This window comes from Hoplias malabaricus, chromosome Y (assembly GCF_029633855.1).
Source record: "Hoplias malabaricus isolate fHopMal1 chromosome Y, fHopMal1.hap1, whole genome shotgun sequence".
NCBI classification, from domain to species: Eukaryota; Metazoa; Chordata; class Actinopteri; order Characiformes; family Erythrinidae; genus Hoplias; species Hoplias malabaricus.
Window position 1 is genome coordinate 53,552,655 of NC_089820.1, and position 19,970 is coordinate 53,572,624.

The 19,970-nt window shown below is 40.0% G+C and overlaps 1 protein-coding gene across 2 annotated transcripts in view; it reads left to right on the forward strand.

Moving 5' to 3' along the window:
• Positions 1–19,970, forward strand: part of LOC136679515 (potassium voltage-gated channel subfamily KQT member 1-like) — a 46,926-nt gene that overhangs the window by 19,933 nt on the left and 7,023 nt on the right. The window contains exons 10-14 of one of the 2 annotated variants that reach the window (XM_066658094.1): positions 243–378; positions 556–579; positions 863–916; positions 1,552–1,681; positions 19,296–19,371. In XM_066658094.1, coding sequence (XP_066514191.1) covers positions 243–378; positions 556–579; positions 863–916; positions 1,552–1,681; positions 19,296–19,371 — 420 coding nt within the window. The remainder of the gene's footprint in view (positions 1–242; positions 379–555; positions 580–862; positions 917–1,551; positions 1,682–19,295; positions 19,372–19,970) is intronic. The other variant, XM_066658095.1, reaches the window with a different exon arrangement.

Genomic DNA, 19,970 nt, shown 5'->3' on the forward strand with positions numbered 1-19,970 from the left:
TGCTTTTTTTAAAGTTTTATTTTTAAAGTTCTGCATTAATTTCTGCAGCTGCAGTGGTTGTCAAACTGTCCTGAAGTGTGGGGCTACAGCACCTTAAATGTTAACATGTGTATTTTAATGTAAATGTGCTATAAATATGTCTGCAGTTTAAATTATGGGTGTAAAAGGCCTAGGACACTTGGACATTAATCGTTATATTATTTGTTTGTTTGTTTATGTATGAATGTATGTATGTATTTTAGGTGAAGATGAGGAGAAAGATGAAGATCAGTGAGAAAGATAACGGTCCAAGTTCTCCCACAATCCCAACAATTACTTATGACTTTGATGACGGGAGAGACCCCAGTCAGGACACAGTGTACAGCACTGAACTGTCAGGTACCAACAATACTTCACTGAAACCAAAAGAGATTATAACACTTTCCTTCTAGAGCCTCAGTCATTTTTTTCTGATTCGTAATTGCTTTTTAAAATCACTCTGGGAGTTATACTGATTTCTGTGTAATGATTTGTTTCCTGGCTTGTTTCTCCATTTCTGGTCTCTGCTCATGACAGAAGCAAATTCTCTGAGAAGATTTGGTGAGCTGCTGTTAGTGTCCTGCTGCATGCCTTTTCATAGTAAAACATACATGCAGTGTAATACCACTGCTAAGGTCTCTTTCCCTGTGCACTCTTCTCGTTTTTGGTGAATGGTGAATTTCTATCTTTTAATTATTTCCAGCTCTACTCAGTTTGCAAGCATGATCTGATAAAATGGTTGAAATTTGCATCTAGGGTGAAGGCTGTGCATCTGTGCATTGTTGTGGTGAATAAGTTTAGGGAAAACAGAAGAGATAATGTGTATTACTCCCTCCCCTTGTAGAACGTCAACAGTCCTGGACCTCTATAACCTCCTTCCAGTTCTCCCCTCTTCCAGGTAACTTGAACATAGATATTAGACCTGCTTAATCCTGACTTAAAGAGCATTACAATAACAGTTTGTACCGGGAGAGGGAGGAAATACTTAGCTGTGACACACTCCTCCAATTTCTTTTTGTGCTAAAAAATGGTTCTTTCTTGTGTTAACTTAGGAATATCTATATTGTTGTGTGTAAAGCATGGTTGAACATTTCCTTTGCTCATTTCCATAATGTCTCTGTCATAACAAAACCTTGTATTGTAGTGGTAACTTTATAGAAAACCAAAAACATGCACTAGGGATGATAATGCGGTAATTTTATTTACGTAAGAGTGGTTTTATCCAAGGTAATGCTGGTTTATTTCTACTAACTCATTTGTTTAGCTCACATGGTAAGATGTGAAATGCCTCATGGCTTTAACTCACTCACTCACGCATCACTCACTCATAGTGAGTCTCACAATGACACTTTGTGTCCATCTTGAAAAGTTGAACAATAGTTTGGTGGAGGTTTTGATGACAGTGACAATAAATACAAATCGCATGTCACCCCCAGCTGTCTCTTTTGTGTTTGAAGGTGTGTTTGTGCTTTACTATGAATATATGTGTGTTTTACTGTGAGCATGTGTGTGTGTTTGTGTATGTGTGTGTAGTGAAGAAAAGCCCAGGGCTTTTGGATGTCCAGTCCCCTCCCCCTCTGCAGAGGAACAGTAGCTTTGCAGATGATCTGGAGTTGGAGGTAGAGAGAGACAGTCTTCTCCTACCGGTCACTCATGTGTCACAGTGAGTAGATCACAAAAACAACTTCACTACTGACTTTTTCCACATTGACCATGTCCCAGAATGAACATTTCTGTTCAGCGTGTTTGACCACCACGTGTATTATACTGGAAATAGATAAAGTTGTATTCATAAATGAGTGGCACTGGCACAGTCAGTTTCATGTTATGTCTTCATTATTTAACATTACTATGTGCTTAAGATTTATACTTATAAGCCTTGTTTTATCATCAGCCGTGAGTACCTGATTATCTGCAAAAAAGCTGTTGTTACTAATAAGTAGTTATTTATATCAAATGTAATTTTTAGAATTTACATAGAGTTCATTCATTCATTGTCTGTAAGCGTTTATGTCACGGTGTGTCCGGAGCCTACCTGGAATCATTGGGCGCAAGGCAGGAACACACCCTAAAGTAGGAGCCAATCCTTCGCAGGGTGACACACACTCACAAATTCACTCGCACACTCACACCTACGGACATATTTGAGTCACCAATCCACCTACTAATCCACCATGGGAAGAAACCGGAGCACCCGGAGGAAACCCACGCAGACACAGGGAGAACACACCAAACTCCTCACAGACAGTCACCCGGTGCGGGACTTGAACCCACAGTGTGACTGTGACACTACCTGCTGCCCAGTTTATAGCGTTTCAGAATTTAATTACTATTTTAATTTATTCCCTTTTGGTAATTACCCTATAATTTTTGTAGAAGTCTCTGATGAGTCAATTAAATACAATAGTAACTGAAGTGAGGTCATAATTGTCAGTTAAATGGAAGAGACTTATTAGGACAAAACAAAAAAACCTTTCAACATGATCAATGTCACAGATTTGATTAAATTTAAGCAATGGCCTGAAAAAGGTGCAGCATCTCCTTGTTATTCATTTAAATTTTTTCGTAGTTCTATATATTCATATCAGATCATACCATATTTATTTGTATAGTGCTTTTTACAACTGATGTTGTCACAAAGCAGCTTCACACAATTCCAGTTAAGATAAAGTTTTAACATGAAATGTTAAATTAAATGAAAAAATCCCAGTCCCAATTCACTGTGGAGTCAGACTTTTGGACCGTTATACAGTGTCTTTTCTTATGTGCCACTGTGTGATTAAAATAGCAAAGTGTTATCATCAACACATCGGAACCTGATTATCTGCAGTTAGTACCTCATTAAATCTGAGGCTATATGAGTGCATTCTGCTAATCGCATCAGTCATCTGATTCTTTACTCAAACAATTACTACTCTGGCACTTTCTCCCAGTTCTCTACACGTTGTACTTGACCAGGCCACCCTATAACTTCTTAAAAATCACTATTTGTAGCTTTTGGTAGCAAAGCTGTTGGAAATGGGGCAGATTTCCGGAGTCGGTTGCCCTGCGATTCCCATGGAGAGAGCTCCTGGGTGTGGATTGCCTGTAAGTGGCCTATTAGTTGTATCTCTTCGCCCCATTAGCCGTGTAGCATGTGGAAAAGGCCAGATTCTACACTCTGCTTGTTGTTTGTTTTCCACAAGCTGAGGCTGTGTATCATATACCTCCAACAGAGACAAGGATAATGTCAATGCTGAGGGACTTGGTCAGTTTGTCACTCTTGTTGACTCCAGTAGACTCCAGTCATTTTTGTCCATTGTGGCTCATTTTGTTGTTTTCTAGGGCATTAAACAGTATCGACCACTAGAGGGCAGTGGAGATGTTTCCTTTGACTGAGTGTGTTGCTGTCAGTGACTGATGAAATGAAGCTTTTTCTTTTTTTTAACCGGCCCTGGCATTGTTCCCTCTGCTCTAGGTTAAATGGCAAAGCAATGTTTCTATTATCTGCGGTTTAATGTGAAGGCATCTCATGACCCATGATTCACAATCAAAGGTTTTGCATTGCTTCATTCTTCTGTTTCTGATGGTCATGTGACTAACCTTAAAAAAACATGGTCTAGCAGAGATACCACTGTCAGCATAGCAGTGTAGTTTTTTATGTCACTCTAAAACCTGCAGGTTATAAGAATTTGCATATAAGAGATATAATGACACAATATAATATATTGTGTAGAAGTGTACTGGATTGCCCTGTGTATAATTTTCCTGCCTGAAATATGATTAAAGGCTTGTGGTTACTATGATAGCAGGATTAGTGCATTATAACGTACAGGGTTTGTTTTAAAATGTGTATATTGTAATGATATAATCCCCAACAAACTGACATTGGAAATATATTAACGTAAAGGACAACATTTATACACTATATTTGAGACTGGAACGGTAGTTTTGAGCCTGAAGAAAAGCATTACAATTTTGCTTACACAGCCCTGGTGCTGTTTGTTCTGTCAATGTTATATTCATTTATTTATTTTGTTATTTTAATTTTAAATGGATTGTATAACATTTTTTCTCCCAGCTGGGGACTTGATTTGTTCCACCTCTCCTCTCCTCTCCTTTTTCAGCACACATATTACATCTCCTCCACAAAGGCTCTCTTGTCACTGCCTGCCTCTGTTTGATCTTTGAAGTTTAATGAGCTTTCACTCATCTCACACTGAGATGCAATGGTAACAGCTGGCTTTCTCTCCTTTTCTTTTTGGTCTTGCTCTCTCTCTTTTTTCTTTCCTAGCTTTCATTTATTTCTCTCTCTGTCTCTCTCTCTCTCTCTCTCTCTCTCTCTGTGTCTGTCTCTCTCTCTATCTCTCTGTCACCTCTCTCTCTTTCTCTCTCTCCCTCGCTAACTCTCTCTGACTCTCTGTCTCTCTGTCACCTCCCTCTCTCTCTCTCTCTCTCTCTCTCTCTCTCTCTCTCTCTCTCTCTCTCTCTGTGATTCAGTGTGTCTGATTCCTGTTGGTTTGTCTCTCTCTCTCTCTCTCTCTCTCTCTCTCTCTCTGTGGGTCTGATGCCTGTTGGTTTGTCTCCTCTCTGTGTCTGTCTCTCTCTCTCTCTCTCTCGGTGGGTCTGATGTGTGTTGGTCTCTCTCTCTCTCTCTCGCTCTCTCTCTCTCTCTCTGTGGGTCTGATCCCTGTTGGTTTGTCTCCTCTGTGTGTGTGTCTCTCTCTCTCTCTCTCTCTCTCTCTCTCTCTCTCTCTCTCTGTGATTCAGTGTGTCTGATGCCTGTTGGTTTCTCTCTCTCTCTCTCTCTCTCTCTCTCTCTCTCTCTCTCTCTCTGTGGGTCTGATGCCTGTTGGTTTGTCTCCTCTCTGTGTCTGTCTCTCTCTCTCTCTCTCTCTCTCTCTCGGTGGGTCTGATGTGTGTTGGTCTCTCTCTCTCTCTCTCTCTCTGTGGGTCTGATCCCTGTTGGTTTGTCTCCTCTCTCTCTCTCTCTCTCTCTCCCTCCCTCCCTCCCTCTCGTTGGGTCTGATGTGTGTTGGTTTGTCTCCAACAGAGCAGATAAGTCAAAACTCAAAAAGTGAAAAGTCTTCATATCTCTTTGTAGCACAGTATTCCTTCCCTTTTCTTTCCCTACTCTCAGGGCGTGTTGCTCACAACCTTTCTCCTTCACTGACCTCTGACCTTGGCCTGTTAACTTAAGAGGAGGGAGAGGCCCGGAGCCCTCCCCATGTCTGCAGCTGAAGCAGCTCGGCTGCATTGGGGGTGGGGAGAGAGAACAATGCCTTAACTACGCCTCTGTGACTGTGTGCACACACTCTTATGTACACGCGCACACATACACACACACACACACACTTTCAGGTGATAGGAAACACTTTGATGAGTACACACTCTTTCCCAATGCACTAGACTCTAAAATAAGCTCAATAATATCTAGCATTGTGTTTATCTGACTCATGAGTTTAGTGTTATTTTATTTATAAAAATGTTGTTGATATTTATATTTAAAAGACAGTTTACAAACTTTATCAATCCTTCACACTTTCACATTTTGTTTAGAGCCCTTTAAGTAATATATATGTAAATAACCTTTGTTCAGATTGGGCCCTATTTAAAAGAAGTCTGGACTAAAACACTTCTTATGGTTTCAATTATTTTTAGTTTTTACTCAGGTTCACCTAAAATTACCTGAAATACTAAGGATTTTTCAGAATCAGAAAGGTTTATAGATTAAACGCAAGTGCACATTTTCTTAATGATTCAATCCAATTTTATGGATTTATGGATGGAAATACCATTTAAATTAGTTTAAAAATCACAGGGTGCGAAGAATGCCTTAAATTCTTTTAAATCAAACCTTTTTTTCTCACCCAATACAAGCTTTTCCTTGTGCCAATAAAAACTTAAACAATTGAAAAATACATAGAATATCACTGTAAATGATTTAGGAATAATATGCAAAAACAAATTAGGTAACATTTTACAATAAGGGTACATTAATAAATAATGATACTTAAAATAGTAAAAAGCCAAGTCATGTCACAATTAATCATTAAGTAATGAAAAGAAATAAGAACTAGCATAAAAATCATTATTTAATCATTAATTTTGACTTAAATTAATAAAGTAATGCTTATTACTGACTTAGTGCTTAATTAAAAGATACCATTAATAAATGTACCCTTATTGTAAAGTGGTAGTGTTTTATTTATTCTGTAAACTGCTGTGTATTGTTTGTGCATCCAAAAAATCATGCTTCTAGCCACAGGGAAAAGCAGCAGAGTCACAGCAGTGTCACAGCAGAAGCAGGTGTATGAGTGATCGAGACACAGAGTGAACAAGTCAGTGGGAGAGTGAGCAAGTGAGTGAATGAATGAGTGAGCATGTGTTCGTCTGCTTCTGCTCAGATTTGCTGCTCTTGCCTTGTGACAGTGGGGTGTGTGGTTTACCAAAGGCTCAAAAGATTGATTTATTCTCAGCAAACAGAGAAGGGCTTCTTGTGGCCGAGGCAGGGCCCGGTTGTCCACTCCAGTCCAGAGACAAAGAGCCATTGTCTGCAGCTCCACACACTCCGGACAATAGCCTGATTGACAAGCAGCTCCAGTTGAACTGAACTCCTGAGCTAAGTCTGCAGTGGCAGCTTTGTTAGAAACACTCTTATCGTAAGGATCAATCACCTTAGGGCCTGGCTTGTGCTGTTCAGAAATTGTAACTGAAATATTAGTTACATTTTTTTACGCATTTTATTAAAGGTCTACCTCAGTGTTTGGCTGCTTTTAAAGTTCTGTTTTATACATTTTTTTTTTGTTCATATTCATTGTAACATCTTGTCCTGATTCCCACATGTTTAATGTAAGTGTGGTGTTTTGTTGTTGTGCCCTTAAAATTGCTACATGTAAATGAGCTCTGTTTTGATTGGCTGGTGATGTTAACTAATTTGTGAGCAACAAAATTATTTAATGTTGAATGGGGGTTATTTGAAATCTTTTTTTATGACATCACAAAACCAGTGCATTCAAAACAGCGGTTTTCACAAGTTTGTTTTCAAATACACTCTCTATGAAACATAGGAAGGGAGCGGTTTGATTTAAACAGTTTTTTTAATCATTATTCTTGATTATTCTGTGTGTTTCTAATGAACCATGCTGTTGAATATTTAGTTAATTTAAATTGGAAATGACAGACCAATATGTTTATATTTATGTGCTGATAAAAGGTTGATAATGCACACAGAAAACAGAAATTGCACTGATATTAATGGATAATATTCATATAAAACAAATGCACCCGTGTGAATGAAGTGAATTCAAAGCCACATTTGTTGCTGATATGATTAATAAACATAAAACTGGAAAACATAAAAGAACTATATTTCCTTTTGAAGGACTCAAAAAAGAAGATGAAATTTGTAAGTGATTTCTGTTAGAACTGACTCCGTGTACTGTTTAGGTTGGTGTGTGTGTGTGTGTGTGTCTAACAGAGTGTGTAGGAGTGTGTGAGGCATGCTGAATAGGACAGGATTGTTGGCTCACTAATGCCTCTTCAGCGCGGCTTGCTAGCACAAGTCTCTTTATCTGGGCCGTCACGGCCACCCTTTCTTCCCTCTTTAACAGTAATTGCGTTTCGTTACAGTTTGTCAGAGCTAACAAGGGACATGGAGCGAGAGTCAGCTGAGTAGAGAAAAAGAGAGAGGTGGGGTGCAGAAAAGTACAGGAAAAGACACAGAGAAAGGGAATACCACACCTGACGAAAATAATGGAATCACTACACTTTGAGAATGCTCACTCAGAATATTTACTTTGTAGCAAATGAACAAATCACAGATACGACACAAAGCAGGTTTAGTTTAATAGCTGTATTTTCTGGACTCATTAAACATGCCTCAATTTAAACGAAACTATTTTAATTAATACATTCCTTGAGGCATTGACTAATGAAAAATAATATTCATTTTCAAGGTGATTTCTATTTTCTGCAGCAGGAGCATTTGACAGATCGTATTTGATGACTGTAGCCTTGTTATTGGCCCGTTTTTAAAATTACCATCATACATTTTCAGTGGGATTAAGATCTGACTCTTTGCTCTTTGTGTTGATATCCCTTTCCACTATTTGTTCTGTGTTGAGACATAGTATCGTCCTGAAAAACGGCCTCACACTCACCAAACCTATTTTCTATCAAGGGAAAGAGAATCTTTCATTTTCATCCAGTCATCCACTCTTCGCGACTGCTTGTCTTAAGCACACCTCACCCTTTCTTACCTTTTGCCATGAAGTAACTAATCTGGGAGAACATAATTCTAATTAGTAGAAACAACACGTCAAAATAAAAAATATATATATATAAACAGGACAGGGTGTAAATCAGGAAAAAAAAAACATAATAATAATATTTAAAAAAAAAATAGATTAAGCAATAGAATACATTTTAAAACCTATGTGTCCATTTTCAGGCTTCTAACATCAGCCGAGTGTCTTTATTTCAATCTCCAGAGTAGAATAAATGCATATAAATGCAAATCACATGAGAATTGAAGGGAAATGTAATCATTTAACAAAAGAAAAAGGGGTCCACATTGCCCAGAATTCATCAGAAGTTTTAGTGTGGGTTTATTTTTGCGTTTTAAACAGCTTTGATCCAGAGCAGCCTGGTTTGAATGAGTCTGGTTGCATTTCATACAATTAGACTTCTGATCTTGTATTTTTTTAATAATCTTGTATCTTTTTTGCTCTGAATTCAAGACCTTGCCAAGCGCAAATAGAAGAGGTCATCAGATGTTTCAGTTTCTCCTCCCATAAGGCTGTAATGACATGTAATAAGGTGGTTTGTAAAGAGCTTATTTGTGTATAATAGATAATTATTATCAACAATAGGCGGTAAAGCCAGGTTGGAAGGTACAGGAGCAGAAAAACAAACTAGCTTATAGTGATTCCTGAACTTGAGTTCTGCTTTGACACGTGTATTTTTGAAGGAGGAGAAGGGTCCTGTAATGGAGGACAGAGCAAGGGGTATTTTAAAGTGATACTTGTAGACATTGAAGAAGTGAAAATTTAGGGAGAGTGTTAATTTTACTGCAATGAAAGATGATAGCAGAGAGCAATGTTCCAAATCATCAACAGTGAAATCAGGAGCAAATTTGGTCTGAAAGACATTTCCAGAGCTTTTTGTGATATGCACGCCAAGATCAACAAAGGTGATTTTAAATGGTAAGATGTCATCACTGTCCAAAGGAAGACATGCATCACCAAAATCGTTACTTTATAGGTGAAGGAAAAAATGTTTTAACTTTCACTGGAAATCAAAGTAAAAAAGATTTTATTCCAGGTAATTTTGGAGCATTTCTATTGGTCGATTTGTCAGGATATTTTCACACAATGTGAAGGACAACTGCTGTGTTCAAGTGATGTAGTAAACTAAACATAGTTTTTTTTTTTTTTTGACAGTGACAATATATAAAGTTTTATGGGTTTATGTAATTTGTCATAAACTTCTTGATTAGGCATCGCAAAGTATTATAAACAACATCATACATTTTATTTTTCATCATCACACAAAGTGTGATCACATTGGGCATGTCGGTGTTAAATCCTTTTTTTACTATTTCAAACATCACTGTTTTACCATACAGACAGGTACTGCCTCTTATTTACAGTAGTTTCTGGTGACCTTTCTCTGCAACTTGATAATATTTATTCATTCATTCATTCATTATCTGTAAGCGCTTATCCAGTTCAGGGTCGTGGTGGGTCCAGAGCCTACCTGCAATTATTGGGCGCAAGGTGGCAATACACCCTGGAGGGGGCGCCAGTCCTTCACAGGGCAACACACACACACACACATTCACTCACACCTACGAACACTTTTGAGTCGCTAATCCACCTACCAACGTGTGTTTTTGGACGGTGGGAGGACACCGGAGCACCCGGAGGAAACCCACGCAGACACGGGGAGAACACACCAACTCCTCACAGACAGTCACCCAGAGCGGGAATCAAACCCACAACCTCCAGGCCCTTGGAGCTGTGTTACTGCGACACTACCTGCTGCACCACCCTGCCGCCCAACTTGATAATAAAATGTTGATATTAGTTTCTATAGAAAATAACTTGGATAATCATAATGGGAAACATTAATGTTGTACAACATATAGGAATCTGTTTTGGCAGCTTGTAAACTGCACTACATAGTGTGCCATACTTAAATAAGCACACAATGTTTATATTGCCAACAGTTCTATACAAGGCACAAGAGGTGAACATATCAACCCAACGACATATGCCTGTAGATATCCTCTGAACATAATATTAGTATACACCAGCAAGAAAACCACAAAGCTTAACCTCAGTGACTACCCTGGGCAGAGACGTGTAAATAGGGGGATGTGTATGGACTTGCTGAGTGGCACTTGTTTGTCTGCTCCTCAGCGTCGGGAGGCAGCAGATTTGAACCATAAACCATTCAGTCATGGGGCAAAGACAGAAAGGCTTGCGTGGTCCCAGCAGCACTCTGACTCAACCTTAATAAGGATATTTAATACTCCGCATACTAGACTGGTTCTTTGATGGTGAGGATGAAAGAGGTTTGCCTGACTGAAGCCACAGGGACCCCTTTTTCACTGTGTGGGTGTGGTGTGGGTGTATGTGTGTGTTTTTTCAAGGCAAAAATGTCCTAACCTTTGGAAAGGAAACTGGAGAAAAGCAGTAAATTACAATGCCAGGATCAGCAATATGGTCTTGACCTGTGCTCTTGAAACATGTTTCCTGTTGATTATTGAGGCCTGAGTCACATGTCACAGTTAAGAATTCAGTGATAAATAAAAGAGGAGATCATAATAAACAGAACTAAGCAAAAAATAATGTTGCCTATTGTTCTGATCCACTAAGCTTGGGGAAGCTTAAATATGGGGAAGTCTATGAGAATGTTTAAAATATAACCTGCTTGTATTGATGTTATATATTTTAATTAGGTTATTACACGTGACCCCGTGTTCTGACGTGGTATAAAATCAACTGAGTGTGTTTGTGTGAGTGAGTGCGACTTCCCCAGTCCTGTGCCACTGACCCAGCTTGACAGTCTGACTGACGATCCTCCAGTTTCCTGCTCCTGGTCAATGATTATCAGTGACTGGAGCCTCACATGCGCTTATCACCGCTGACCACTTATAAAAACGTCATTGAGGCATTTGAGCTGAAAGTGGAGGAGAGGGCCGGTGTTTGGATTAGCGAGCTTTTATTGCGCAGAAGTCTCCCTACAGACTGAGGCTAATCAGTGTGTTGTTCCCCTCCTTCTGCAGGGGGCTATTCTTAGAGCCACAGTCGGGGCCCCTCCAGCCTTTTAGTGCCCAGCCCTGTGCTCTCAGAGCCCATAGCGCAACACAGCCACACAAAAGAACTTCAACTTTTGACTCTGTAGAGACGAGGACAAGAGTGCACTCTGACTCGGCTGGGTGTGGGGTGGGGCTGTGTGTGTGTGTGTGTGTGTGTGTGAGAGAGAGAGAGAGGGTTGCTATAGTAACAGACTCAGATTCAGGAGAGGCTTTATTAGTCATCTTTCACCGGTTTAGTCATGGGGATTTTTGTCTGCGTTCAGTCTGTATTTTGAGTTTCGAAACGATGACATAAGAAAAAAACACTAGGACAAGGCTACACACTGCAGACCATGTTTGAGTGTATGTGACTAAAGTGAAAAGTATCTGCTCATGGGATTAAATATATATAAAACTTGTGTGTTTGCATGTGAGTATTTGTGTGTGTGTGTGTGTGTGTGTGTGTGTGTGAATAAATGAGTGAGTGTTGTTTGTTTCAGTTGCCCTGCACTTGCACTGGCTTAAGGTTTCTCTCTCTTGATGATAAGATTAGAGAGAAACTGCAGAAGCTGATTGTTTTTCTTCCTGTTTGTCTAGTCCTGATTACATTGAGATTAGCTGTGCCCCGCTGGGGAGAGGTCAGTAAAACGATGCTTGAAGAAATACTTGCTCATGAAACTTAACCATTTCGGTGCTCACTAAAGAGCCAATAATGTTAGCAATTTTAGCCTTATTGTGTACACGGTTCTCTCCGTTTGTCATTAAAGGGCATGTCTACAATTGTGGGAAAATGCAGTTCTCTCTGTTCGTTTACATTCAGAAGGTCAGCGTCTTTTAAGGTGGAACAGTGTGTCTGAGGGGGAAAAAAATCACTGTTGTTTGTATGTGGCTGCAGTTTGGCTTGTATGTACATTTTTATTCACTGTTCAAATAACCACTGAAACTCATTCATAACTTTTGTTGTTTCATTTTGTAGCACTTTTGGTTTTGCGGTTAGCTTTCTGCGGCTAGCTGTCTGCAGTTAGCTGTCTGAAACAATTCCACCCTAGTGATCTGAAACAGCAAAAATAAGTCAATATTACCCACCTGTGGAACAGGAATAGGGCCTCATCTCGGTTCATTCTTTTCAATTTTTAGACTTCTCTCTGTCGTCTAAAACAATTCAGATGCCTCAGCCATGAACAGAGAGAGAGAGAGTTTAGCATGTCGGATTAATCCAGTTTGTTTATGTACACACTTACTGACACTGGAGCTTCGAAAACACATTTGACCAGTTTCGAGCACGCAAACAGGCTTGAGATCAGCACATGATGGAAAGGAAACAACATCTGAATTTTATAAAAAGTGTTGTTTTTTTTACAGTAAATGTCAGCTGTAAAAAATGTAATCCAGAACTGTAAAAAAATCCTACTGCTGTTCCTACATTAACACAAGGCCAAAACAAAGCTTCATAATATGGTTCCCATTTTGAAGACACAAGGCTTTATTGAATATCCTGTTTTACCATCCTATAAAACAACATTCTGGAGATACAAGGTTTTGTTCCAACAGTGACAAGTATATTCTTAAAGGCGAGAGAGAACTGCGTTTCACCACAAACGTTGATGTTCCCTTTATCAATTCTAACTCTGTTAATGCTGATGGTTTTGGCCTCTGCTCACTTTGCAACAATTTCAATGTTCTTAAAAAAAAACCTAAATACCCCTCTAGTTCAATTCATAGAATATATATTTGTTTCCAGACCATACCATTCAGGAACAATTTAGCGGACAGTGCCATGAGTGCAAGCATTACAGTTAACCCCATTGGTGGGATTAATTGCAACAGATGGAGGGGCTTGGTGCCACAGTTACTTGAAAGTGTTGTAAATTGATGCAAAGCACAATTCAATACTCTTCTTTACAGTTTGAGCCAGTTGAGCTGATCCTGCAGTGCTGGCCTCAGGCAACCTAAAAACACATTCAAACCTGTAGACGAGAAATTAGAAGAGCATGTAGGATAATATTTGAAATAATTGATGAACGTAGGCATTGAATCTTCAAAAACACTGGGTGTTTAATTTATCGCTGATTAATGAACATTTAAATGTTCATACATAGTTTGCCTTCTCAAAATATTTCAAAATGAAATCTCTTCATGATTTTAGAAAGCAAAGATGTCTCTAAATGTCCATATCGTTCTGAAGTTATCATTTTGGTCTGTGTTAGCCAGGCAGAAAATCCTCCTCTGTCCTCTCACATTGTTTACTTCTCCATTTCCCTGTTAATGACTCCACTCTGAAGTTTTAGGACTGTTTACCACACTGCTTAACTCTATAGCGTCACTATCAGTTTAGCTCCAATCAAAGCCTAGAGATGCACCCAACAAAGCCTTTGTGCTCTGTGCTTAAGAGGAGTTGCCTGCAGCTAGTGCTCCAGGATCAGCCATCATTTATTTTCCCCCCCGTTGATGACCATTCACCACGGCCAGCCCATCCTGAGCTGAGGTCAGTAATTAAAGAGCAGGGCCTTGTTTGTTGAACACGCCCTGTGAGACAGAGCTCAGTTCATTTAAAGCGAGCGTGGGCAGGATTTTTGGAGCACCGTGTTGATGTCAGTTATGGCGTGGCTGTTTCCTGTCCCACGCTGCAAGACTTTGATCTTTATTTGGTGTTCTTGTCACTGTCATTGACACAAGCACAACATCCGTTTGGGTCTACATGCACATACACGCACATTATGACCTTCGTACTGTTCTGGTCATCGGTAAAATACAGACGGATGGTTTTGGTTTGATGTATTGCGTTTTGTCAACCACTAAACTTGATGTTGCCCTGACTTTTAGTCTTGTGTTCGTATCCCCTGATGTACACAGATGCGTAATACCGTACAAATAATCTACATCATTTGAGGTGAGGTGAATATTTGTCATCTTTCATTATAGAAATGTGTGAAATAAACAACATAAAATCAAATAAAAAACATAAATCCTGGAGGTGAAAAGATTAGGCATAATCCTGGACAACACAAGATTTTGAAAATGGTTTTCCAATGAAAGGAAAGTAGTCCAAACCTTGTCCATCCCTGTACCGAACACTGACTACCTGTACATTTTCTTAATCACATGCTTCTTAAGCTCTTTCAAAGTGCAACAATAAAAGGACAACAAAGCAGTCATTATGTTTCTCTGTGGTGCAGCATGAGCTACACTAGGTTGTAATATATCTACTCATATTGTAGTTTAGCTTTTAGTTGGTATGTGTAGCATCTGTGTGGGCATGGGGATGACTTAAACTGAAAGTATTTAAGCACGGGTAAAACTGGTGAAAACCCTCACTCTGTTATGGATTGACTGATGCTAAGATGCCCATGCTTTTGTTGTGTACTGTGGTCTACAGCAGTACATTGGAAATCAGAATATCTCAGTTTCTACTTGATTCTATCTTCTTTTTCAGACAAACTCCCCTTTTTATTGTGGATGTTCTACTTTATTCACATCTGGCTGCTATCAACCAGTGTGAAATTGGATTGGGAATGGACAAGAGATTCGCCTTCCTCTGTTGGTCTCCTCCTTTCTGTTGTTCTCTCTCTCTTTCACTTTCTATCTGTCTCTATGTATGTGTCTCTTGCTTGCCCCACTGGTCCCAAGGGAACCCTTTCTCCCCTTTGCCGAGGTTTTTGCCAGTGTTTGCCATTAGCCAGGCTTTGTGCCAGCACCAGAGGCAGATGGTGACCCTGTTGAGGTCATGAGACCAGCGTTGCTATGCTGGTAACCAGGGCTGAGGAGAGGAAGTGGCGCTGCCTCGTGGACAGATGGGTTGGTTCCCATGTTCCAGCCCTCTCTCTCTCTCTCTCTCTCTTTCGCTCACTCACGCTCTCTCTCTCTCTCTCTCTCTCACACACACACACACACACACACACACATATATACACTGTCCACAATCTACTGGTTCACTGGAATGATTGTTAGTTATGGTCTAATTCCAGAACACTGTGTTCTTAGTTATCTCTCCTAGGCACAGTGCCTGGATTATAGAGCCACTCCTTAAAGGACTTGAGTCTTCACATGACGGTGTTTCCCAGTCTTGGTCCTGCACTGGAGTACCCTTCTAATCTATTCTACTGCATTCACACTTTCATAGCAAACATTATGAAGTTGAACAAGCTAGCAAAAAAACCCTTTCATGTGAGCTTCCATTTTAAAATGTAAATTTTAAAAAAAGGATTGGAAATGGCAGTGATAAATATGGTAATTTTAGCTTAGAGTTACTTTTACAAGATGAAACATTGTTTGGCCTCAAAAAATGTACTGAAAAATATGTCCAACCTCATTAAAGTTGCTATGAAAGAACAAATTAGCATCCAGAGCAAGGATAGGTCAGTTTTACTGGATAGATTTACTTCAGGAAAAAAAAAGTCTGGGAGAAACACTGTAAGAACCTTGTCCCACGGTTTGTATTTTTCTGCTGTGGTGCAGCATTTTATGGCTCACACTGAAGTCTAAATAGCCAAATGATAGTTCCTTTAGTCATGTAATGAATGTCTTACCTTTCACTGGAATGTAAGACATGGGTCAAGGATGACGTTTTGAATATGTGTTCACGCTTTTATGACAGTATGTTATCCATCTTTATCATCCAGGGGTTTTTCCTGTTCTCAGCTGCTTTGGTGAATCATAATAAGATTGATATTAAAAAAGCCCATTATCTTTGGTTTTGCATAGTAATTTTTATATCTAGTTAGTTTTTATGCGCTAATTTTAATTTACAGAGCCGTTTTCTTTAATAGCATGAATCATGGGAGCTATAAGTAAGGAATATTAGCACTTAATGCTGGAAATGTTTCTGAAGGGATGCTGGTTGAATTCCTAAATGGCTCACTAGGGAGCCGTATATTGGCAGTTGCCTGGAGCCATGCATATATGTATCATCCTCCATTTCCTTGCCAAGGAAGGTCTAGACTCCCTCAGGCAGCCATGTCCATGAACTCAACCAGGCCTGGTAGCCTGCAGGCTGTCTAATGCTAATGCCTTTCTTTGAGGGGCTCTTGTGACTGGAGTTTGTGTGACACACACCAGATGGTAGCATTATTATGGGAATACAGCACAGATACATACTACATGAAGACTAAGTCACATGGATTGACACATACATACATACATTCCACACAATAAAGAAACAAAATGCTAATTTCCAATTACACTAAGTGATTCTTTTGTGTATAATAAGAAGGAAATGTCCCCTCAGACACACACTTTTGTTTATTAGTGGTGTCTGAATGTGGGGGTCTTACATATGTCCCATATGTTTTATATACTGAAGGCATTGTTTTGTTTCTGAAACAAGTTGAAGTTGAACTTTGATTTGTGACAAGGTGCATTATCATGCTGGATGTAGCCATTAAAAGACCAGTAAATAAAGGGATGCACATGGTCAACAATAATAGTTCAATGGGCAGAGGCATTCAAGTGGTGCTTGGGCGGTTTCAGGAGGTTCGATTTGTGCCAAGAAAAAATTTTCCCACACGATAACACCACCACCTGCTTGTCAACACAAGGCAAGTGGAGTCTATGGATTTCTGTTGATTGTGCCAGATCTTTGTTTCACGATGTGGCAGCAGAGATTCGCCTATGTGACACTTTTCCGATCGTAAGCTGTTAAAATAGGAACGTTTTGTTTTTAGACCCCAAATTTTTAGCAAATATTCTCCGCAAACATTCCACCGTTAGCTAGGAGTCCTCCAGACACACTGTGCCTCCAACCCAGAGGAGAATGCCACCTAGATCTGCACATCAGCACATCAGCTGATAGACGCCTACACCAGCTAGTACTGTGCACACTGTGATGAAGGGGAATGTGAAGCCATTTTTGCACTCTTGGACTCAGATGGCTACAATATCAGCAGTAATCAAACCACCTCACAGGAGCTCTAACTGTCCGGTTTTAGTGAACCTATGCCCACTGTTGACACAGGTAATTCTTTTTGTTTGACAGGGATGAAACTTCATGTGGTCTTCCACTGTTGTAGCCCATCCACCTTAAGGTTAAACAGGCTATATATTCAGAGATGGTTTTCTGATCATAAGTGTTGTAGGGAGTGGTTATTTGTGTTTCTGTGGCTTTCCTGTCAGTTCGGACAAGTCTAGACATTCTCTTCTAACCTCGGTCATCAACAAGGTATTTCTACCAACTGAACTGCCACCCTGTTGGCACCATACTCTAGAGCAGGGGTCACCAGTCTTATCCACAAAGGGCCGGTGTGGCTGCAGGCTTTCATTCCAATTAGGCAGGAGTACACCTGATTCTACTTGTTTAATCAACTAGTCTGTTTCCAAACTGTTATACTGGGTGTGCTCGTGTTTAGTTGGAATGAAAACTTGCGCCATTTTGGATATGATGGATGACTCCTGCTGTAGAGAGTATTATGCATAAAAATCCCCAGCAGTTTCTAAAATAAAGCCCCTGCATGTGTCCAATATCTATGCCACATATTTAATGAAAAGACTGACATGGCTTACAGGCATTTCTAAAAATGGCTATGAAATATTATATAATAAAATAATAGGGTGGGCGGCACGGTGGCGCAACAGGTAGTTTGGTAGTTAGAGTCTGTATGGCATTTATGGAAAAGAGTCGCACAGCTCCAGGAACCTGGAGGTTGTGGGTTCTATTCCGGCCCTGGGTGACTGTCTGTGAGGAGTGTGGTGTGTTCTTCCTGTGTCTGCGTGGGTTTCCTCCGGGTGACTGTCTGTGAGGAGTGTGGTGTGTTCTTCCTGTGTCTGCGTGGGTTTCCTCTGGGTGACTGTCTGTGAGGAGTGTGGTGTGTTCTTCCTGTGTCTGCGTGGGTTTCCTCCGGGTGACTGTCTGTGAGGAGTGTGGTGTGTTCTCCCTGTGTCCGCGTGGGTTTCCTCCGGGTGCTCCAGTTTCCTCCCACAGTCCAAAAACACACGTTGGTAGGTGGATTGGCGACTCAAAAGTGTCCGTAGGTGTGAGTGAATATGAGTGTGTGTCTGTGTTGCCCTGTGAAGGACTGGCGCCCCCTCCAGGGTGTATTCCTGCCTTGCGCCCAATGATTCCAGGTAGGCTCTGGACCCACCGCGACCCTGAATTGGATAAGCGCTTACAGATAATGAATGAATGAATGAATAATAGTGTCTCGTATCAGTGTTGTCTTAGTGACTTTACAGCAGACGTCAATGTAAAATTATTTCATTCCAAGTCAGTTTGGAGCAATTCTATTGGTCAATTCATGAAATTTTTTACCTAATGTCAAAGACAGCTGCTGGGTTCAAATGATCTGATGCCATGAAATTAAAGTGACCTCCTTGTTTCTACATGCATTGTCCATATGGTCAGTTCCTCCGGCCATATACAGCAAGTACACTTTTTATTTACGCAGTTACAGACTGTAATTCATACTTTAAAGAGAAAATTAAACGCAGATCTTTTCTAAAAGGCAAATTTGGGAGCATTTTGTTGGATCTGATGCTATCAACTGTTCTGTGGTTTTTCTAAGACATGGAAATGAATGAAAATAAAATGTGTTCTTTCACACAGTCTTTAACAAAGACTCTCTACACTCCATGTCCTGGTTAATACCCCTTCCTGTATCTCTTTGCCTTGGTCCATGCCATCTGCAGAGTCAGCTTCAAGCCTCACCTGAGGGCCCTTCCCAATGATAGGATTGATTTGCAAATGCTTGCGTCTGAAGTGCACTCAGTGTTTTGAAACTATTGACTTGACGATCCTGCAGGCAGCTTTATTTTCCTTTACTGGGAGCTGTAATGACATAATATATACATTGGCCAGGCATGTATTCAGACACACCCTGCGACCCATGAAAATAACTGGAATGGGTGTCATTTCCTATTCTTTTCATTTTTTATGCTTTAGGAAACACTCTCCCATGCTTTAAATAGATACTTTATGAATGCTTTCTCAGTGTCATACATCTTTCTGCCTTTCATTTACATTTCAATCATGACCGCTTCGGTAACTTTATCTATAAACACCCAGGTTGCGGGATTCTCACCGTGCTGCCATCCGAGTGATCCAGAGAATGCGCTACTTCGTGGCTAAGAAGAAGTTTCAGGTAAGTGACATTCCGTAAATTCCAATTAAAATTTTAATATCATTATTTTGCAGTGTTACAACTGAGAGATCTTTTTTTTTTACTGCTTTTTACTGTTTTTTACAGTTTTTTCTGTTTGATTAAATACTAATACAAGCTTGTAGACCTTTTTTAACTTTTGAAAGTTTTTGAAAACACAGTTTTAGGTGCAGATCACCTGTCCACTAAGTTGTCATGATCATTACAGACGGATATTGAAGAAAAATAAGTTTTTGGTTTGTTTTTGTTTTTTTTTCAAAATGTTAACAATTACGTAAAATTTGCACCCCGCCCTCCACCCATTCTTGTTCTCAGCAAAAGTGAGTATTGACTTTCAAGTGCGAGCATCAAGTTACTTGTGAGCCGTTAGTGATATCTGATTACATCACCCAGCCCCACTATTATACACACCGTCCCCCTCTTCTTGCATTAGACACTCGACACTGGTCACAGTTTTCTGTTGTTTTTCTCCCATTGTACTTCCTCCCTGTTAGTGCCCCTTTAGTTGCCTTTGCTTACCACACTTGCGTATCTTTGAAATCCCCTCCTCCCCCCCCTCCCCCAGTGACTGTGTGTGGGAC